Source organism: Callorhinchus milii, unplaced genomic scaffold (assembly GCF_018977255.1).
Source record: "Callorhinchus milii isolate IMCB2004 unplaced genomic scaffold, IMCB_Cmil_1.0 Scaffold5, whole genome shotgun sequence".
Lineage (NCBI taxonomy): Eukaryota > Metazoa > Chordata > Chondrichthyes > Chimaeriformes > Callorhinchidae > Callorhinchus > Callorhinchus milii.
Window position 1 is genome coordinate 36,714,140 of NW_024704746.1, and position 23,787 is coordinate 36,737,926.

A 23,787-nucleotide genomic window follows, 5' to 3' on the forward strand; every position below is an offset into this window, starting at 1 on the left:
CTAGGTTCCTGACTGGCTTATGAGTGTAGTGTGCAACCATGGAGATTGATGCTGCCAGAGACTGAGGTGCTGAGGCGCTGGTGCGAGCCAATCAGGAGGGCCTCAGTCTTGTTCACATTCAACTGTCGGAAATTTGCCCTCATCCAGGACTTGGTGTCCGACAGGCAGTCTGTTAGGACAGCAGTGGTCTGGAGTTGAGGGTGCAGGTGGAAAGATAGAGTTGGGTGTCATCCGCATACACGTGGAAGTTGACCCCATGTCTGCGGATGATGTTACCAAGGGGGAGCATGTAGATATTAAAGAGGAGAGGGCCAAGGACAAAGCCCTGGGGGACGCCAGATGTGACAGTCAGGGGCTGGAGGAGAAACCGTTAGAAGCAACAAAGTGGAGACGGTGGGAGAGATAGGAATCGAACCAGGCAAGGGCAGGTCCGTGAAGATTGAGTAAAGCGGAGAGGCGGTGTATGAGGATGGAGTGGTCGACAGTGTCGAAGGCCACAGAGAGGTCGAGGAGGACAAGAAGGCAGAGGGAGCCCTAATCACAGATGTTCAGAATGTCATTGGTGACTTTGACCAGGGCTGTTTCACCATAATGGCTGGAAATTAGTTGTGATTTGCCATGTTCACTGTTGCGTTAAATGGTGCATTGTCTGAATGGGTCAATTATTTAGCAAAATTAAATTCACACCAGTGGAAAGAGAAACCCTTAAAGGTGGAAGTGTAGTAACATTGATAAAATTGTCCAACCCTATTCGCTTCTCAACCTAAAGTGCGCACACACAAACATTCCAACAGGGGTCACTAGATAGCAGAGCCCTGATTGATATAAAAAGAATACTACTTCAGTTAAGCTCCTTAAGGCACCTTAAATAATCCATCACTGTAAATCAGAACATTTTAAAACCTTTAATCTCTGCAATGCTTGCCAAAGATTTTCATTTCTTGAGGCCTCAAGGATATGATTTTCTTTGTTGTCCTAAGAGGATTTACCGCATTACCAGTGCTGTACGTACATCATTTACATTTCAACAAAAACACATCGAGTATTCATTGTGAATTGAAGTGGGTTGGATAATTAAGGGCTGGTCTAAAGCATAAGATGTGCGGAGCCTCAAAATGATCTTACGGGTCCCCACTTTGAGATCTGTTGGCCTAAGCTACTCACTAAATCAACCCCGGTTATAATGCAGTGTCCTTTCCTTTCTGAGACGCTGTCTGGCATGAAGGGCACTATATAAATGCAAGTTCTTGTTGTCGATCCACACCTTTGTTATCTCCAAACTCAACTTTTCCAACATCCTGTTCACCGGCCTTCTCAACTCTACCCTCCACAACTCTGTAAGTCATATCCTCTCCTACCCTAGGCTCCACAAGGCCATCTCCCCCATCCTCGCCTTGCTCCACTGGCTCCCTATATCATAACTGATCAGTCTTAACACTCATGTTGTTCTTACCTTAAAATTACTCTTTGCTTTGCTGCACCCAACCCTACTATTCCAGCTACTCACTAAACTCCACCATTCCTTTACAATATTCAGCCACTTTGTTCTTGCCCTCTGGATTGTTCTTCTTAATTCCCTCTGTCTAGCCTCTTCCTTTCTGCTTTCAAAACCTAGCTAAAAACCTACCTATCCCTTTAACTCTGCATTCAGCCTTCAGCTCAGGATGCCACTTAGTAAGGCACTGTTGAGACATTTGAAACAAAAACATAAGTCTCTGAGAACTGCTCCGCAGGTCAGGCAGCATCTATGGAGAAAGGAAAGTGAGTCAACGTTTCTGGTCGATGACCCTTCGTCAGAACTGGGGCATTTGGGAGGGAGAGGCTTTTGAGGACTAACAAGGAGGGGGAAGGCAGGACAAGGAAGACAAAGGAGAAAATGGGGGTAGAGGACAGGGGATGATGGGTTAAAGAGGTGTTAATGATGCAAAACAAAGAGGGGGAATTGCAACAAAACAGGCAAACTAGAGAGAAGAAAGGTGTGTCTGGGACCCACACACAAATGTTTGAGACATTTTCCCGATGTAAAGGTACAAATTGTTGTTTCATTCGTGTGGTCGGTTTTTTACTTTCAAGTAAGAATACTGATGATGTGATTGGGGATAGGCTGTTTCAGATTCTGGCAGATTCAGACCTTTTGGTAGGTGGCCAGTTCCCACATTTTCCATCAATTGTATTGTTTTGGTGCGATATCACAACACTAACGTATTTTTGTACTGCTGCCAACACCTAAATGGAAGCTAGGAATAAAAATGTTGAAATATGGCTGGTAACCGTGAAAGTGTTTGAGATTGGATATAACTAAAAATGTTCCAGATCATGATTCCCACTCCAAGTCTAAGTAGCATTCTTTGTTTTCAAATGAGATGCAACTGTACCTTCTTTTTCTGCTTTTTCCATTCAAACCTATAATTTGCACAAACTTCAATGTATGATTTAAATCTAACTCCGTTTACCACATTCCCATAAACATCTTGTGGCACTAACCTCTGTTCTAAAGTTGTTTACTTTTTGCCTCTGTTATTTAAGCAATGTAATTTTCAACTCCTTTAAAAGGTGTTCTTTTATTCTGCAACGCAATCTTGGGAAATACACAGGAGAACTATTTAATTGTGGAAATAAAAGATATTCATGTCATCAATCGTACATGTTGCTTCAAACGTGACAGGGTTAAGAGGGCTGATCTTATTCAAACAGCCTCCAAGTGAATAGATTCATTTGGGGGAGAGGAGAAGGGGAGCACAAAGTAAAAACTGAAGGAATCGAGGTAAAATCTTACTCCCTGTGTCAGATTTGGGGCATCGGATTTCACTGGGCACATTACTTGTGCATTCATGAATTTTATTGGGCATTACAGAGACGCAGTGATGTGTAGTTCACCTGACTGTATTTGTTTTACAGCTTAATAGCCTCTGCTGGTAGTCTTGGATGTGTATTCAATTCATTAACATTGAATCAACAATTAGAGCTTTCTGACTTTCTTTAGTGGGATTAATGGATATTGGCAAGGTTAGTACATACACCAGCACAACCTCTTGCTGGGAAAGCTAGCAAGCTTGACTAATTCCCAGCGGCACTAACTTCATGACTTTATTCTGTGCTTTTAAGTTTGACTGAGGGGTTTAAAGGTAATGACTTCATGCTGTTGCTTTTGAAAATGGGACAGTTTCGTACAATTACGATTTGTGAGATTGGGAAGGATGTTAAGAAAAATGAAAAGTTGACATTAAATTCTTATTTAATCCCAGTCATGTAAGGGACAGCTTCACATTTTGAGAAGCATTACTTCAGCTGCAAGACGACCGTAGCAATTAATATAATAATTAAATTGTTGAAAAAAGATCAAGTAGATCCCTCTTGATTCCAAAGTTTTATTTCATAGATTGTGCAAACTCGTGAAACTCAAAAAAAAATCACTGCAAGAGAACTGCTATACTGAATTATCTGTATGATTTCCTGTTTGACAAAACTACCAGCCAACTGCTGATCCGAGGAAAACTATACATGCACAAAGGATTGTACCTTAAATACTGGTGTGGCAAATGACAATCCTGTCTGTTTATTCGGATTTATTTTTCGACTGAAAGTGCAATTGCCAAAGTGTAATTGGTCAAAGAGAAATCTGGCAGAGTCGCATTCTCTGGTTCCCAATTAACAGCTTTGGTTTGAAAGAGAGACCCTATGACTATGCCATGCAATGTTCAGCTGCATTGTTATTCCGCTTGACTGGTTTGCTAAAAAGTCGGCTGGGTATTGGCAATGGTGTTAAAGGAAAATTCAATAGATGTTTTGTATTGTGCCAACTGAAGTGAAAGAAGGCAACCATTAAACTTTCAAATGGGCAGCTGCAATCTGCTAGTTAAATAGAGCTAAATATGAGATTTACAGTTAAATCATAGTAATTAAATATAAATAAAAACAGCAACAGTGTTTATGTATGTGTGAGAGCGTTTTAAAACTGTTGTAAAAATGCAAATGCTGCATGTTGTATTTGTAACTGATTTTGTTTTTTCCCAAGTAATTCACCATAGCATGATTTTATTAATTTAAGTTTCCAACAATATTGCCAGGCTAGATGTATAGGGTGTAGAGCTGCTTAATATATGGTGATTGACTATTTGACCATTATTAAGGCTTAAGGGATGTAAAACGTTTCAAATTGTGCTTCAAAGTTTGCTTTTTAGAGTTCGGTTGAGAATAACATTCGATTCAAACATTTAAATAATAAAATTTGTTTGAAATATCCCCTTCTTTCCATGTTTCCATGTTTTTGTGTGTGTGTGTGTCGTCTCTCTCTTTTTCTGTTTTTTTTCTGTTTCTCTCTTTCTCTGTTTTCTTTCTCTCTGTGTTTCTGTGTGTGTGTGTGTGTGTGTGTGACTCTTTTCTCTCTGTTTCTCTGGTTTTCTTTCTCTCTCTGTTTCTATGTGTGTGTGCATTTTATATCTGTCTGCCTGTCTCTCTCGTTGGAATAAAGAAGTCATTTAACTTTAGTCAGCTAAAACATGTGAAAAAAAATGCAATTGGAGAAAAAAATGTAAATCTTGATATCTCATCAAATGTTAGCAAAGTTAGCATTTCTCACTGCACAATGGCTGAACTAAGGAACTTTGGTCACTGTATAAGAACCATTGTCCTGGTTACTGTGTCTGTTGGAAGCAGAGTCCAGCCTGGTCGTGGGAAATACCTACATATCTGACACTAGACTCATTTCTTTCAGAAAAGGGGTGGAATAGAAAGTGGGGTAATTTTACTGTTGCATTCTAATCAGCCATGGTCTGCCTAATTTTCTTTGATCTGAAAGATAAACTAATTTTCCTATAGGTTGGACAAAAGTAGTTAGCTATGTAATGCTTTTATGTTGCCTGAATGGAGTATAGAGAGAGGGCAGGAATAGTAATGGTGGGAGCACAACCTTTCTCTCGAATTCATCCACAGTAGCTGTTGCTTTGAAATCCGAGCCCAAACCAAAGGCTACAGGAATGCTGTGCTCTGTGCTGTCTGTCTGATTGGTGACTTTCAAAATAAAGAGCGATTATATTAGAGCGGCTGAAATACACGTCTATTTGGTCAAATGTTTTCGGTTACATCAATAACCGACTGAGATAATTAGATTACATGTGTGCAAACACTTGTCAATCCACATTGAATTTCTACACGTCGTGTTGCAGAACGCAGTCAGAGGAACTTTTTTATAATGTTTCTTGCAACGTTCTGACCTTCCTCGTTTATGCTGGAAAAAAAAAGATGCTTTTATTTATTTGCATGGCTTGCAAAACCACTTTTCGAGATAATCTGGTAAAATGTACCTGCTTCTTTTTTTCCCCCCAAAAATAAGAAAACAAAACACACTCAGCAGAGAGCAAACAAAAGTGAAGCCACAGGGTTTTGTTTCAGGAAAAAAATGAAGAGTTCAGCTCTATCCTAAGCCGCTTGGTTTTCTGTCAGAAAGGGGATAAAGGCAAAGGCTGACGTGATGACTTGGGCGAAATCCCAGGAAAGGTTTCAAGATGCCTTGATAGAAGGTTGCGAAATGAAATCCTACACATTACAGAAACTAATCGGGTGTTGAAGTCAAGTTGCATGTTGTATCTGTACTTTACTGGATTGATCTTCGTTTTTCAGACTTACCTAAAACATTCAATTCTATTCCAGTGGAGTTCCCAGTGTTATGGTTTTTGTTGTTGTGCATGCGCATGTTAATATGACACTGCTGCGTTATTATTGACTCCAGATCAACATTGATATTATCCGACTTTTTTATAGGGAGTACATTTTATGATCTCTTTACGATTTCTATATACCTTTTAGATGTGAGGTTCTTCTCCTGGAATGGATTGATAGGCCAGCTGTCAAATGTTCATGCAGCATTAGTCATTGAAATAAAACTGCTGGATTTTGTGGCTGGATGTGAAAATGAAGTCCACAGAAACAGAGTTCAGTTGCATATTACAAAGAGTGAATCAATGAAGAATGAATGAAGGCACTTTCCTGTATGAATAAGGCTGACAAAGCACAAGTTGATTTCAATTTTAATAATTTGCTTCCCATCATATGCTAGGGTCTAATTTATTCCACAGTATTCCTCAATAAGGAATCACATTACAATTCCCATTGAGCCACGGGAACACTGCTCTGTGGATTGTGTTGGGGAGCTGTGGAGTGGCGTGAAATACTTCTGGTTATTGGAAATAATCCAAATTTGTGTGACTCAGGTTCCTTATTAAGGAATCCTATTAAATTTACTGTAAATTTGACCCTAGTCATGTGTCTATGTAGACCACAGTTCACAAACATGACAATAATAGTTTAAATTAAAATAATTGTGTGAAAATACTGATCTATAATGTAAAGTTTAATTTCATTTGGAAAAAAATTCTGTACCTTAACTAATAGAATAGAATAATGCCACGTTCACAGCTTTGTACTCAAACTACCAACTTATGTCGTCCGGGATGCTTTTCTGTTTCATATTATACATTTTCCCTGCCAAACTCCACTGGCTCCCTGTCACAGAGCGGATCAACGTCAAGATCCTCACTCTAGTTTTTAAATCCCTCCATTCCTTGGCACCCCCTATCTCTCTAACCTCCTCTCTCACCACAGCAGTATCCACTCCCTCCGCTCTACTGGATTCAGCCTCCACTTCGACCGCACCTACGGTCACCTTCCCACCCCCCCCGGCTCGGCCTAAGGCTCCACCATTGTTAACCGCCCGGCGTGAAGGGTGCTATATGGAAACAAGTTGTTGTTGATGACTTTCTTCGAAATCAACAGAAATTTTAAGATGCTTCATAAGGCAAATGCAGCCAATAAAATTGTGGGTTTAAGCTCCACATTGGGACTTTGAGCTCACAGTCTAGGCTGATACTTATGAGTAATGCTGGAGTGTTGTTGTGGGCACCGTGCTTTGGATTGGGATGTTAAATTGAGTTTTAAATAGACATTAAAGGTGCTGTGGCACTGGGCTAAAAGAGACAGGTGGTATTTCCTTAGCCAACAATTCCAAATACATTGATCATTCACTTCATGGCTGCACGTGAGATGTTCCTGTACAAGTTGGCTGCCACATTTGCCTACACATATAGAGTCACGACAATTGACAGCAATTAACTACAAGGCATTTTAAGATCTTTTGACATTGGAAGCAATATATTAAATGTAAAGATTATTAAATCATGGTGCACGTTTGATTCAAAAATAACCATTTCTGTAAGGAGATGTTTTGATAAACAATTTTACATTTGTTTGTGAAAACTTGAAATTTCTATTGTTGTTCATCAGCATTCAGATTGTTTTATATTAACAGTTAGAATAAGTTTCAGTTTCATGCCATTTGCTCAATTGTGATGCAAATACGATTTACATGAGGGGAATACTCTGTTATTTACTGCCGTGTCAATCCAATTTATTGCCTTGTGTATTAAACCTATCTTCAATTTAGTTTCTTAAAAGCTTGGCAGGATAGGAGGCAAGCGACTTTATTTTTAAAAAGAATCTCTTAACTCTCCTGTCAGCTCTCCTCGGTCAGCAAAAAATGGACAAAACTAGAATCTATTTAATTGTCACCATTCAGTCTCTCTCCAAATTGTGTGATTATCCTCCTTTTATTTGTCATGGCTTCTGCTTATTTCATCAGTTCACCTGGAATAATTATTGCACTAGGCATATTTACACAGATTGTCACAAGTCATCATGGATACAGTGACCATTACACCTCACAGGTTTGTATTGTATATGAATTGCAAGGAGTATATTGTGGTATACTGCTGGAAGTTATTTGAGGACAACGTGTAAATGGTCCAGTTCCATTCTTACTATTGTAATCATACACTGGGGCAATTAATGAGTAATACCAAATATCTAAGGTATTTCTTTGGGATATTTTATTGAAAATCCTGAATGAAATGTCCCAGGCCTTTAGTGTAGATACCACGGAGGTTGAAAACCATAAGAACATTCAAGAAATAATGGTTACATGATACTAAGCTTGGGATATTAAAACCCGAATAGACTATAAATTGAGAAATGTCACAGAGAATCACTGAAGTAAGAAGAGTTTCAGACATTCTAAAAATGTAGCTATACAGTAGGTGAGATTTGTTATTAAAATATTTTTATTAAATTAGATTGTTACTGTTAACATTAGGCTATTTGTTAATCAGAAGAATATTGCTGGAAATCCATGAGATTAGGATTATCAGAATACTTTGGACCAAATACATTCATGCAGTTCGACCTAGCCAAACCTTTTGATATTTGGTAGCAGGACATGAATGTCTTAATACATACTGGGCACTAACTTTAACAACTTCTCATTCAACACATGTTATGAAGTTCACAAGTTCTAGGGCTAGCCATGTGTTAGAATGTATTATGTGGGTGTGAGAGGTGGAGAATGTATTATATGTGCATACCGTAAAGTATTTGTAGGACTGTAATCTAACTGAATAGTTAAGATAATGGTATCCTAATCTACAAGAGCAAAGCTCAATCACTCATTACAGTGCTGATCAGAATCAGATTACCTTGCAGCTTTTAAATCAATTCCTGGCATATTTGTTTTATACTGGTTTTGTTCCGATGGTGTGGTGTTATAATTGATAATTGCTCATGTGCATATTATATAACCGGTTGATCTTGCAAAAGATCCAAGAATGATATTGAGGATATCCTTTAACCATATTATGGCAATTTTATAAACTGAAGCTATTCAAGGGTGCCAAGGCTGCCACGGTGAACCTAAAATATTGTTCTGGGTTGACTCTCTTTGCCAGTAATACATCTTGAATGCCTCTAAAAGGAGATATCCACGAAGATACCGCTTCAAGGCTGAAGATCCCTAGCTTATTTTAGTCTTTCCTCATACCTTATCCCGCTAACACCATGGATCAACCTCACTACTCTCCAAGTTTAAACATTGAAAAAATAAAACTAACTTTTAGCTTTTTGAATGTAAAACGTTCCAACTGTTTACATATTCGGTTGTAAATTCTCAAGTATATTTTAAACTCAAGTAAGATTTTTATAAGTACATTAATCGTTTTTGTCTGATTCTTCATTTCAAGGCAAAACCATTGCAATATTAGAATTTTATTACGTGTTGCATGTCACTCTGTTTTTACTGGGACCTTGTAAAACTGGTTCTACTTTTACCATTATTTTCATAGACCAGAAGGGGGAAGCGTAAAGTTTCTAAAAGCAAAACTTGTTTGTTTTGGCAACTGACCTCTTGGTTCTTTTATATAAAGCATTTTAATACATTTGAAGAGGAAAAAATTAACCATAACAAACATTCAGACCAGGTTTTACAGCAATTCACCCTACAAATGCCTCCGCCTAGCTTTTATATGGCATCCCAGTTTGTTCACTGCACTAATGCAGAGCTGAAATAACAACCCATGAATACTGCTTGTGAAATGGCTGTGTACACAAGGTGAATGCTGAAGCCTTTCCTTCTGAATAGATCTTTTAATCTAGGCATTATCTTTGCTTTGAAAAAGTCTTCGGTTGCCTTATGTACAGATTAGTGGGAATGGCTGGGACTCTGAGTTGGAGCTATTTGTTGAAACTATTTTAAGGATTTACCGGTGGTTGACAAATGCCATTTATTCTTTGAAAGTCTTCAATGTCCCATTGAAAAGGAATTTAAGGAAAATCCTCCCACTAAATAAGAGGAGCAATTGGAAAGATCTGTGTAGTAGCTCCTTTTGCTCACATCTTTCATTGCCTCCGCTCAGACAGGACTCGAGGCGTGTGGCTGGGGAAGAGAGGAGGGAGAGTAGGAACCTCTTTTAAAACATTTGAATGAAATAGAATGTGCCAATCTACTTTTGTTAGTAACCATGAGAACGAAATACAACAGTTTCCAAAAGAATTGCCTCTGCACTTGTAGGTAGGCCTTTAAAGGACTCTGGACTCATTTAGTCTGACAGAATGGGACACAGGGAATAGCTTTGTTTAATGTTGCTTTCACTGTTTAAAGTCCCCCAGAAAAATCTGTCTTAAGAACCAATATGGAATGCCCTCTTTTTCTAATTTAAACTGATTAGCTTTCATTCCAAAGATTATTCAATAACTTTTCTTTTTGGTGTCCTCAATGATAGATGGTTCTTGCTTTTATAGTTTGTGCTAATACACTATATTTATATTACTCCACAGGAATTTTACAATACCTCTAGTCATCTTTTTATACTATGTTGAAGTCTGATGTAGAACACATGAAATCAGCCAGTATTCATAAATTTTATATTTCATTCATTGATTCTTTAACTGCAATGAGTGTATCATGTCTTCTACTCAGCTCACTGACATATTATTCTGTTGTACTTCAATGTTTTCGGAAATGTAGTTTCAGGGAAGTAATATCCTCTGTACCAATCAGCCTTATTTCATGCATTTATTCATACATTTATGTCTATTTAAAAAGGTTCAGGGCAACCTTGATTTTATAATTTTCAACCTTTGATTGAAAATGTAACATTTTTCAGTTCATATTATCTTTATTACGGATGTAGAACAAGAATTATGGCTCGTTAGGAGCCCGGGGTAAGCAATTTTGATAATGTGGACTGTAGACAACACTATGATTCAAGTTTTCATGGAAAATTGTTGCCTCCGAGGGTTTTATTGAACAGAATAGGATGCTGTCCCTGATGACTTGTATGTAGTTATTCAGGAGAGCTGTTTCATTTTTGGCGCTCCTATTCTTTTGCCTAGTAGACCTATTGGCATCTGGTAATCCATTCATCTACTGGGCACCATGCTTTAATGACTGTGGACCTTCCTCATCACTACAGTGAGGTAACCTTGTTTAGTTTAAAATCAAGACTTTGTCATTTTGAGACATTCCTTTAGATAAGCTCACAGATAAACAGATAATTTGTATTATCTGCATTGACTATTCAAGATGATCCTAGGGAACCAGGTACAGTCCAAAGTTATCTTATTTTTGAGTACTGTGTTTCATTAGTAAATCATAGGGAGAGTGGTCCTGTATTAATTGTTGTTGTGTTACATAAATTGTTATTGCTGTCCCAGATGTAAGCATCCACTACCTGATTCTTATACACACTCAAATTGTTTGAGTTGGCAGGGTGATATTCAAGGGAAGTGGAAGATGGATCAGGATATTTTTGACTAGGTGCACATCGTGACAGGGTGAGAGTTAAATGGTGTAGGAAAGTCTGCTGTTTCATCTTTTCAGGACCTGTGAAAAACAATACAATACGCATTTACATTTATGTAGCACCTTTCACGTGGGGAGGGCCATGTTGAACGCTTCTTTCTGATCAACCTTGCTTAGGATGTGTGCTTCAGCACTTTACTAGAGCTTCCATTATATCTTCCCTTGACCAAGATACTAGAGAAATGTAATACAGTATTAATATAGTTGTGATTATTAATTTTTAATGAATAGTTTCCAACAATATCAATTACGTATAATAATAATAATAAGAATAATAATCCTTGCATTTGGACTTCTGTAGCTTAGTGGTTAGAGCTTGTGACGTGTCACAAGCGAGAGACATAGGTTTGATTCCCGGCAGGGTGAAATGTTAGGAAAGTTTCCTTAATCCAAATGCCCCTGTTTACCTAGCAGTAAGTAGGAACCCAGTTGTTAGTCAATTGGCGGATCGCTTTTCCGGGGATAATAATTCCTTCCCCCAAAAAAATAATGAATTGGTCATTTCAATCCAAATGAGCGCAATTGGCTGCCGCATTTCGCCCACAAAATATAGTCAATTCACTTTATAGTATATCCTGTGAAGCGCTTTGAGATGTCTCGAAGACGTGATAAGGCGCTATATCAAGTGCAAGGATTATTATTATTTGATACAGCGCCTTATCAAGTCTTTGAGACGTCTCAAAGCACTTCACAGAATATACTGTAAAGTGTAGTGATTGTGTATTTTGTAGAAATGGTTTTGTAAAGCACAGTGGGTACATTATTACAGATTGGGCTACAGTTCTCATGTGTTAATTTTACAATGAAGACAATATCTCCCATGTGAGTGCCACATTTCTTTACCTAGATTATTTGTGGAGTGGTTCGAATTCAGATTCTAAGAAAAGTAATTTAGGTTAAAAAAAATGCACTTTTCCTGTCTCCTGTACACTGGCCTTGTTCACAATACCATCTCCAATCAAGCAGAACCCTTGTTTGTCAGCTCTGTGGGCAAGGTGCCTACACTGCGTTTTTCATCTGGTCCTTTGATCTTTTCAGATAGTTTGTCCTGCTCCCTCTACTGGAGCCTTGGCCACACTGAATGCAAAAAAAAATTTCTGAAAACCTCCAACCCTGCAATGCTTGCAGATTCACTCACCTCACTCCCATTTTGATTGCTCTACATCCCTCATCTTTAAGGAGTTTTATGAGTAATATTGGAAACCATGTACAAACCCTGTTAATATTGTGATCAGCATTTTTTGGCTTCTTAACTCTATTGAGTGGCACTGTATTTGTTAAGTGCCAAGGTAAGTAAGGAACTATTGTCCAATAAGTGATAAATATATAGCAGGTTTATGGAGTCGTGTGTTATTTGATGACACAAATTGAGACGCACAAAGGATGAATTGTTCTCCAGTTTTTATTCACATGAAACAGCTGACAACTGTTGAAATGCTTCTCACACGGTTAACATTTACTTAAGACCATCAAACATAATGCACCTGGAATAGATGTGTGCAGCTGTGAAGTACATTGCAGTATTATCTTGAGACATAGGGTGTGTAATTCACTAACTCATTGGCTAACCCTTTAACAATTGCAGTAACATGAGAAGTTGTGAAGTTGTGCTTCTGATTGGAAATAAATAAATCCTATTCTTTCAATTTGGATCAATTTGGACCAGAGTATATGTGATGGCCACAAGCATTTGTGCGTTTTAAATGCATCAATGATATGGTGCATTTCATTCATGTTAGTGTATTGTGAGTACATTGGCACAAAATGTTTAAAGACCTATCTGTATTTGTCAGTCAAATGCTCTATTCGGGACACGCGCACACAACATAAACCTGCATTCAATTGAGCAATGTAGAGTTACAAATTGGTGGACTTGGTTTTGGAATGCACAAAGTAGCTGAAAGCCACAACAATGATTTTAAACCTTACAACAGTAGGATGGGAGAGGGGAATGGAAAGTTGGCTTCCTAACTGCAACAAAAAAAAACCTGGATCAAACTGGTTGTGTTCTACAGTCAACAATTCGTCCAAAAAAGGAGCCAGCCATGACTCAGTGCCAAAATGGTTTGAGGTGTTTATTTATCTCTGGGACCAACTGCATGAACTTCCAACCCTAAACTTGCTCTATACTTATTGCTCACTGTAACATCCATTCTAAGATTTATCAAGCATTCCGGGACACTACCCCACCTGAAGGGAGCTATATAAATGCAAGCAGTAGTACTTATGAGTGCAGCTGAAACTGCCATTGCAACAAGGTGAATATTAATTTGTAAAACTGTAATTGGTTGCATGCCCGTCTACCATGTTTTCAAACTTATGAAATACAAGGCAGTATTCCTCAAAGTATTCCTTAAGTAAGTAAGGAATGTTGGAAACTTTACCCCATAGTGTTCATTCTTGGCGGAATGTCTCCAATCGAGATTCTTTCAACCACACAGGACAGTCTGCATTCACTAAGTAATGATGGAGCCTCATGTATGGCAACTCTTAATGGGGTTCTTCAAGGAAATGGTCTGGAAAGGAATCCCATTTGCAAGGCTCTGAATCCATATTATTAATATTCAATTAAGTAATACCATAAATTAGACCGGAAAAGTGAAAATGGTCATATTCGTTCAAAAAAAAATAGCAATAAATTGGTCACTCAATCCAAGACTGTTTGTGGGACACTGTTGTGTGCAATTGGTTTCTGCGGTTCGCTCACTAAATATACAGTCAATTCACGTTAAAGTATATTCTGTGAAGCGCTTTGAAACATCTTGAAGACATGATAAGGCGCTATTTCAAATGCAAGGATTGTTATTATATTTAGTGTAGTAATTGGAGAAAAGGTTGAAAATACAAGAATGTCAGTGTTCTCAATGGTTTGCCAAGGACTGTGATATCTTGTAAATGTTTAGTTTCCTCATCTTGGATTTGGGTGTCAGCCACAGTCTAGTGCTCAAACCCGTAAACACAACCATTGAGGCAAGTGTTTTTAGGAGAGGGGAGGGGCAGAAACATCACAGTGCCTGCATTCTCACAAGAGCGCAGGCACTATGATGTTTCTGCCAAATTGGCGGATAACTGGCAGCCCATTAATTAGATTGGGGAGGGCACATAATGTCCCCGCCCAAACCTGTCCTCACACAAAGTACACACTTTCAGCAAGAGATCGCTGGAGAGCGACCTGGTCCAGGAACCTGGCTGATTTCCCCCTTTCTTGTAGAATCATAGAAACCTACATCACAAAAGGAGGCCATTTGGCCCATCATGCCTGTGCTAGCTCTTTGAAAGAACAACCAACAAGTCCCACTCCCTCTCGTTCATCATATCTAGGGTCGTCTACGCCAAGTCCTTGCTTGTCAGCCTTCCCAATTCTTCCCTCCACAAGCTGCAGATCTTCCAGAACTCTGCAGCTAGTGTCCTTTCCCGCACCAGGTTCTGTGACTCCATCACCCCAGCCTCACTCGCCTCCACTGGCTCCCCATCCCTCAATGGATAGAGTTCAAAATCCTCGCCTTCCAGGCCCTCAACGGCCTTGCCCCCCCTACCTCTGTGACCTGTTAACACCATACCAACCTGTACGCTCCCTCTGCTCAGTGTCTTGGGATGTGCTTGCGACGTGAAATGCTCTATACAAATATGATTTTGTATTGTATTGTCTGTATTGGCTTTTTTAAAAAACAAATCTTTTAGTCCCATTTATCTGCTCTTTCTCCACTATCCCTGTGGTTTACTGATTTTTTTTAGATATCTATCTAGTAGTACACCACATGCATTTTTTATTTAGTGATAATTCAGCATGTGAGAAATGGATCAAGCTTTGTGTTACGATTGCTAACTCTCTTTGTGAGGATGTCTTTTTATATAAATTCCTGGTTGCTTCTGGTTGTTCGTGTGCTCTTTCATAATATGCTGCTGCCAAAAAAGAACCAAAGTAACCAAAAACTGCCTGCAAACTCTGCAGTGTACAGAATATAAAGGAGCTGGTATCAGGAGTGAGTATAAGAAATTAATCTTGGGAATTAACATCTTCTGAACTTACACTGAAATTGCCCATTATTTTCTCACAGTGGTTAAAATGATTTAAATTTCAGCAAATATACCTCATCAAAATGTTTTTTTTAGATATCTATCTAGTAATATCAATGTGCAAAATTGATGTGTTCACTGCTTGAAGCGTTGCATATTTTTTAACCAAAATGTATTTTCACTGTTCAGTACTGCAATATTTTGTCTGTTTATTTGGGTGGATAATAGCAATTTGTATGTTGTTGAAGAAAATATCTGGCGCCAGATAATATTGGCATGTGTACAACACAGAATTCTGTATTTCAAGGTCTAGTCTTTATCCTTAAATTCCAGCATCTTTAATAGATGAACACAGTGTGCTTTGTGAAACTGGGTATTGCCAGTGATCAGCAGTGCTAATAATAAAGTTCCTTTTCCATTCAGCATGAAGTTTTGCCTTTATTTTGTTTTGATAATATTGTCAAGGATTTTACTTAACCAGTTCAACTTTAGCATAGATCTGCATTCTGCAGTCAAAATGTCTGCAGTCTGTGTGATAAAAAAAATGTAAAGTTGCTGTGTTACATAAAGCTCCGTGTTTTTTTTGACAACTGTTATTAGTCTGCTTCCTACTGTCGCCTTCCTCCTCCATGAAGGTATTTCGTTTCATTGATCCTAGACCACTGGAATGTTTTAGATTGTTGTTTGCACCTGCCTAATGGGGATTGAAGGAACTATGTTTATAAGCCAGTAATTGTGCTTGGGCTGCTTGTCTTTTGCAGACTGCCCTGGAAGTCATTAGCACATCCAACTGCTAAGGAATTCAGAAAGTCATGTGATATATTTTAGTAACCATATTTTTAGGATCCATTATTATAAGTAATTCTTTGTTCCCCTTTAGAAATGTAAGTGTTTTTGGTAATGTATCAAGTCCCTCTTAAAAATTGTAAACTCACTGAATCTAGTCGTGCACAAAATACAATCAATCCACTCTACAGTATATTCTGTGAAGCACTTTGAGACATCTCAATGGTGTGATAAGGCGCTATATCAAATGCAAGGATTATTATTATCTGTACAGACTGATTGGGTTGCTGAGTTGATTTCAGTCTAAGGTGATGTAACTGGTCCAACACTCTCAAGTTGAGGAGAGGTAAAACCAGCCATGCAGGCAGACAACACTCCACTTTCTGAACTCATGGTTAACTTGGGCAAGGTACCAGAGGAAAACCTGTATCTGTTAGAAAATCCATCCCAGCAGGAGTCAGGTGGAGTTGGGGTAAATACTGGAGAAAAGCCGTAGCTTTGGAGCTGTAATTTCAGCAGGAGTCAAATTGTTACTGTGGAAATTTAGGCAGAGTTCTGGAAGACACGCAACTTTGTGGAGCAATAATTCTAGCAGGAATTTGTGTCTCCCATGAAGTATTTTGAGAAGTTTTGACAAGATGATAAGACACTGTATCAAATGCAAGGATAATTTATTATTAGTTGGTTTCCTGTACCAAGAATTGAGCCTATCAGGGTATGTAGTGCAGAGCAAGATCACATTATAATAATAATAATAATCCTTGCATTTGATACAGTGCTTTTCACATCTGCTCGACGTCTCAAAGCGCTTCACAGAATAGACTGTAAAGTGAATTGACCGTATATTTGTGGGCGAAACGCAACAGCCAATTGTGCACAGCAATGTCCCACAAACAGTCGTGGATTGAAAATGACCAATTTATTATTATTTTTTGTTTTTGGATGGATTACATAATGTTACCATATGCCGCATTTCCCAAATTGGCAGGCTAAAAAAAGAACTGGGTTTATTAAATATACACAAATGCATTGGTGTTATCACAAATTATCCATGTGTGATTCAGATTTCATAACCAAATTATGCAGCAAAGCTTCTTTGCAGAAATTCTCAAAATAATACGGAATTGTGCAAGAGTCAGTGCAACAGTGTTTAACTTTTATTCAACACAGTTACAATTATTAACTGTATTAATAATCTAATATCAGAAATATTGAGATCTCGAGACTGCGATCAAGCCTAGTGTTACCGTGAGAGCAAGTTAACAATTTCAGATTAAATGGCTGTGAAGGCATGCTGTATCATTCATATATTTAAAATTATCTTGATTTCATCCTCTCCCATAGGGATCTCAGCATGAACAACATCACTGTGCTGCCTCCGAGTGCTCTTTACAACCTCCACTTTCTCGAGGAGTTGTAAGTATTATCGTGTCATTGCTGCACAGAACATGAATGAAATTTGTGTCCTTCAGTAAACTGGCTGTGAAATGTGATTGGAAATAACTATTTATGTCTGTGGTTAAAGTAAATGAGGAAGCATTGCTTGGACCTAAAATATGCCAGAATGAACTGTGACTAGTAGATCAAGTTGTTCTCAACATGTTGAAGCTTCTTTAAAGGACTGGTCTTTTAATAACCACATTTTTTCCCTTATTGAGAGTGTTCGAGACAGAGCAGAATACAGTGTTAAGTTTCAGAATTCTGCCTCTTATAAAATTAATGAAAATCCAATTCTCTAAACAAAATGGATAGAACCTGGCCCAATCTACACCTAATTAAATGCTTCAGATTTAATTTATGATATTGTAAAATGGCTAATTGCAGTTTCCACAAAACACCAGAATGTAAAACATAAGCCAGAAGAACAACCTATTATCTCCTCATGGTTCTCTGCTTTTCTCTCCTTTGATTAGTATTGCTGGGCTTTGGCAGCTTTTGCAAATCACTGTTAACTATTTTGAGAATATTGCACACTAAATCCTTGCGTTTATTGCAAAATGCCATTTTGTTTCAATACTTTTATTACCCTTAAAATACTGTGCTGTGGATATGGTTCTGTGGCACCAGCAGCATTCTAGTGTTTTATCCAAGTGGTCATTCCTCACGTGTAAACCTAATCTGTAAGTGTTAGCTAATCACTCAACCAAACGATTGCTACATACAATCACAATTTACATTATAGCTACACAAACATACTCTATTAATGGTCACTGGAGAGTGATCAGCTACTTAACCAACTTCATCATTCCAGCCAGCTGGTCATTGAACACTATGATTTTTAATGGAATTTAGTGAACATCTACCTATAGAATGGTCTGTATTGCAAAACTAGCACACACACACACACCATTAAATTAATAGGCAGATGCGCTTCTAAAAGTGTTGTTAAATTGTTGGGTCAATCTAAAAAAAAACATTAGAAACCAAGACAAAAATATAAAAAGTAGGGAGTTGGCTGTTTTGCTGCTGTATGGCTCACATATCACAAACAAGAAAGCCCGAGCAGAGGACACCATTTAAACAATGTTGGTTGAAATAACAGCCTGAAACTGTTAGTTCTGTTTTATTGGCAGAAGACTGGCAGCGGTAGAGATTGGCAGCTGAAGTAGAAAATCTTGCCAAACAAAAAAGATGGACTTAGGATTGCTTTATATTCCATGCCCAATTTCCGTTAAACAAAAAACAGAAAGTGGGTATTTTAACAAAGAATGTCTTAGTGTATTGTGGAAGCTAATCCAATGGTATATTTTGTTTTAACCACAATTATTGTTTACCGCATAAAGGCAGGTGTTTTCAGAAATTGAAATAGATACCAACAAGCATTCATTCAGATTAGTTAACAGTTTTGCTCTGCTGAACAATAAAATTTCAGACTGAATTGCTTACAGGCTTCAAATAACACCTGTTCTACAAAATGCACTGTAGACAGAGTTAGAATTAAACTCAAATCGCATTGGACATGGTGAGCAGGTACATTAAGAGCGACATTTATACACGCTGAGCCAGCAAAGAACTATGCACAATAGACTTGAATTACTTTGAATAAAACAATTTCTTCTGAATGTTCACATAGATTTCCTTAAACTTTGGAGACCTGCTAGTGAAGCGCTTTTCATTCCTTCAAAGGCAATCTGACTGCAACAAGAAGCTGTACCTGCAAACACCTACCGATTCCTAAAGCTATTTACATTTGCAAATACTTGTATAAAATGCTTTTTGCAGTAAAGTTATAATTCAATCCACCTAAGCTTTACTTGTGTTCTCGACTCTGATTATAAAAGATATTCCGAGTGCATTATAAAATTGGGTGCATTACTGTGGAGTGCTTTGATATGGAGTCCTCCCCACAAATCTCTGCCTAAGTGATTATCTAGGCGTTCAGCATCTCTGCCCCCACACTCTGGAGCTCTATGCCGCAATCCCTCCACCTTACCCCTTCTCTTGCCTCCTTCAAGTCCATTTGGAAGACCTTCCTCTTCAATCGTGCCTTTGGCCACCCTCCCACCCCCACCGGCCCTGTCCTCCTCCCCTTCTGACTCCAACTCGGGTTGAAGACTCCTGATTGTCCAGCGCTCTGGGATGTCTTTCCAACATGAAGGGTGCTATACAAGTGTAATTTGTTGTTGTTGTTATCAATAGGGAGATGTTGGGGAGATGTTGCTTGTGAGTCAACTTATGAGTATTTTCCTTCAAACTGTTTAATGCAGCTAATTCAACAAGAACATGTCTCCTTTTCTGTGTATTTAAATAAGCCAAGAAAAAAATCACTATTCACTCCAACATGGTTCAACCAGTGCACTGTTGCAATATGTGGCCAGCAAGCAAATTACCTGTTCCGGTGGATTTTACAACTGCATTATACATTAAATAATAAAAATCGGTTAATCTTATGGGGATTCTGAAGAGATGTTAGCAGCCCTTCGTAAACTTAATAATCTTGATTACTTTGCAGAGAGGGATTTTTTTTGCCCTGAATAAGCAGGCAAGCTTCGAGGGCCACATTATACATTGCAGACGTTAACAATGCTGAAAACCATCAAACCTATGTAGTTTCCATCTAGTTTATCATCAATTCAAATGCAACCCCATTTTCGATGTGAGAAAATGTTTCCATTCTGCATTGTGTTATGAAACCCCCAGGTAAACATTTCTGGTTAAATTCCCAAATTCATGAAAACTAACTTCCAAGTTTGCAGCCTACTTGTTTCACTGCAACAACAGTAAACTTCACTATATATAGATACAGATAAATTGAGGGTGGAATTCTGCCTTTTTTATAGCTTACAACAAATAGCTTTAGATTTTTTGTATTAAAATTAACACATCAAGAAGTTAACTTGATATGGTCATAAATGTTTATCAAGAAAAATGCACCAAAGTCACATGTTCAAACCTGGTGGAGCCGTGGCGTAAAGTATCTAATGGGTTAATTGGTGTATCACATGAAGATATGGTGAATATCAGGAATAACAGAAAGAATTCCCATGAATTGGAAATAGGCTGCTCAAGTGAAGTCTGAGCACAACATTGATCTAATTTATAGAGTCTGAATGTGGAGCAGAAGTCATGACACTAAATAAATTGAATGCAGAGGAAAGAAAAGCCTTGTGAATTGAGTAGCTATATTTAATTAATTATTGTGGACTTTTGGCACAATCAACTTTCTGCAGGTACAACACGGAATTGATGACCTGTTCTCATTTGGAAACCAAGTCGTAGATGCCGACAGCTCTGCTCAGAATCTTTATATCCAAATGAGCCATAGATCTTTAATTACCAGAATCCTGAGTTACCATATTTATTTGAACCTAAAGTGACTTGAATCTAGGTAGCAGTCAGTGCGCATTGCGATGGAAGGGGGTGGATGAACTTTACTGGAAATTTTAAGATACCATCAATTCTAAGGTACACCCTGATTTGCGTAGTACGTTTTTAATGAAAACAAACTGTGCCTTATATTTGAGCAAGTGTAGAGATTTAAAGAAAAAGAATTCTATAAATGCTGTTGTGTTCAAGTCATGTATTCATCATTCATCCTTTCTCAGCCACCCAGATAATTCTTCCATTTCAGAGGCTTTCAACATCAGTACCATCAATCATCACATACGAGGAGGATGGGGAGGAAATCATTACAGCTATTAAATGCTCAAGAGGCCCAATATCAGGAATGTCCACAGGACTTACTTAAAAAAAATAGGTTCTCTAGGCTTTCATCTGAATCTTGGTGAGGCGCATTATCAACAAGGATTGTTGCGAGTTGCTTTAGGAGACTCTCACATCTTGAGCCTTCAAAGGACAGGAAGTGTAATAAATAATAATCCTTACATTTAATATAGCACCTTTGACGTTGGGAAGACATCTCAGCGCTTCACAGGACACGCTGTTAAGTTTAATAACTGTATTTTGTAGCCAAACCAGGATTATTCTAAGCCATGATAACTTTGAATCCAAACCTTTCTTCCATTGTAATATTCAAGCTACTGTAGGTAACTAATCAAACTGGTGTAACATTGGCTGACTGTTGTCCTCCTCCATCTTCCTCCGTGCAGTTTACAAGATGTTGTAATGCATTCGTCCTTTCAGGTATCAGATAAAACTATCTGGATTATTGGAGGTAGCCTCGGGTTTAACCATATCTGGAGGTGCTGGTCCATGCCAAGCAGGGAGCACTTTCTCAGCCAACTCACCCAGTAGAGAAGTTGTTTCCTGTTTTTTATTTATTATTATGCTGTGCTAAAATCTAAATCTTGTCTATTTGAATTGGAAAGTTGAATGCAAGAATTTCTGTTTTCGTTTCATCAGATCTCCAGTTTTGAAAGGAGACATTTTTAGGGGATTTTAAAGATATATAATATATATATATATATGAAGTTAAGTGGGATTGAGAAAGTAAATGCAGAACAATAATTTCACTTGCACCAAGACAACAGAAAAGGACACAGGTTTAGGGCTGCAAAGGGAATTTCACGACAGACACCATTGGATGCGTTTTGAGATATCCTCCTGAAATGAAAGATACTATATCAAATTGAAGGATTGTTAGTATTTATTCACCCAGAAGATAATTAACAACTGGAATAGGTTACTAGGAAGGGTAGTTGAGGTCAGAATGCTGGACTCATTTTTTTTAAAAAAAGCTTGATGCTGTAATGGGAGGTCTCTAGGGTTGGTATTCTGGAAGGAAAAGTTCTAATGGGCCAAAGGGATATTTTCATTTGAATCTCTCTTATAATCTTTCTCTTCCTATTTTAACAATGTTCAAGTTAATAATCATTGTACTTGATATAGCACCTTTCATGTTGGGAAGATGTCTCAAAATGCTTCATAAGATTTACTATAAAGTGCAGTGACTTGTATATTTTGTACTTGAATGTGCAATGACTGTATTTTTGAACATCAAAGGCTCTGGACAGATTTTGTTTCAGTAGCTGCATGAGAATAAAGAAAGAATCCAAATTTGGTATGGAACAAATGTTGAATATTTGGTTACCTTGAGTGCATGTTGAATTATTTCACATGAATTTATTACGCCAGTTCATGTGAAATACACTATTGTTTTACTTCAAACTCGCCAGAAAGGAGTGTTTCCTATCAAGTTTCCCATGTAGAATATTGCACACCATTACTTGTACACTTAAGGACTGACCTCATGCAGTTTAAATTGATGCCTGATTTCAGATCCTGTCCTAAAACAAATCACTCCTGCTGGCTTCAATTCAAATTTTTGCGATACGATTAAAGAATATTTTGCCTCCAAGTCTAATAACTGTTGTAACATTTTTCTTTTTTCTGTACCTCTCCGGGGAACTATACTGGAGTGGATTTGCATTCTTCCCATCACTATGGAAAAAATGTGGCAAATTCCCTTTGTTAGAATTACTTGCACCTTAATAAAGTCCCTTGATAGAGAAAATGAATATGGTTTCTTTATGAAAACCTCATGTGTGGCTATAACTGACTTAGGCTCCAAGATGATCCAAAGGTGATTTGTTCAAATGTAATATATCAAGTTTAAACTTAAGGTTTCTACTGGTTGCTACATTTCTTTGTTATGCCTCGAATGATATCTTGGCATGTGTTTGAGAATGAAATCTGATACTGAAATATTAAACATCTGGCAACTGATCGTAAAAAGAGTAACCTTGCGTTTGATATAGAGCCTTATCACGTTGTCAAGACATCTCAAAACACTTCACAGGATTTTTTTTATGTGAAGTGCAGTGACAGTATTTTGTAGGTGATATTGAGGTGAATTTGCACACAGCAATACCTCACCAACTGTCATGGAGTGAATGACTCAGGTACAATGATCATGCTCTGCACTGGTGGCAAGGCGTCTTCCTGTTTGGGTCTGTTTGTACTGGTATTGTTACTTTCTGGTTATTAACTTCAGATATGAACTCATGAGAAGTCTATTTGTAAATTGGAGAAGTTGGAGTTCCGTAGCGTAATGGTTAGCATGCTCACCTCACAAGAGAAAGGACTCAGGTTTGATTCCCGGGCGGGGCGAATCCTTTGGCAAGTTTCCTTACTTCACACGCCTCTGTTTACCTAGCAATAAGTAGGAATCCGTTTGTTAATCGATTGGTGGATTACTTTCCAGGGTAATAGTCCTTCCAAAAACAAAACAATTTGGTCACTCAATCCATGATTGTTTGTGGAACACAGCTGTGAGCGATTGGTTGCCGCATTTTGCGCACAAATACAGTCATTCCACTTTTAAAAATATTCAGTGAAGCACTTTTAGACATCCTAATGACATGATAAGGTGCTATATCAAACGCAAGCATTATTATTTAATT

The 23,787-nt window shown here is 38.0% G+C and overlaps 1 protein-coding gene across 1 annotated transcript in view; it reads left to right on the top strand.

The window, feature by feature from the left end:
• Positions 1-23,787, top strand: part of LOC103185324 (leucine-rich repeat-containing G-protein coupled receptor 5) — a 74,683-nt gene that overhangs the window by 9,075 nt on the left and 41,821 nt on the right. Inside the window, exon 2 of the mRNA XM_042335730.1 lies at positions 17,330-17,401. Within this exon, the coding sequence (XP_042191664.1) occupies positions 17,330-17,401 (72 nt within the window). The remainder of the gene's footprint in view (positions 1-17,329; positions 17,402-23,787) is intronic.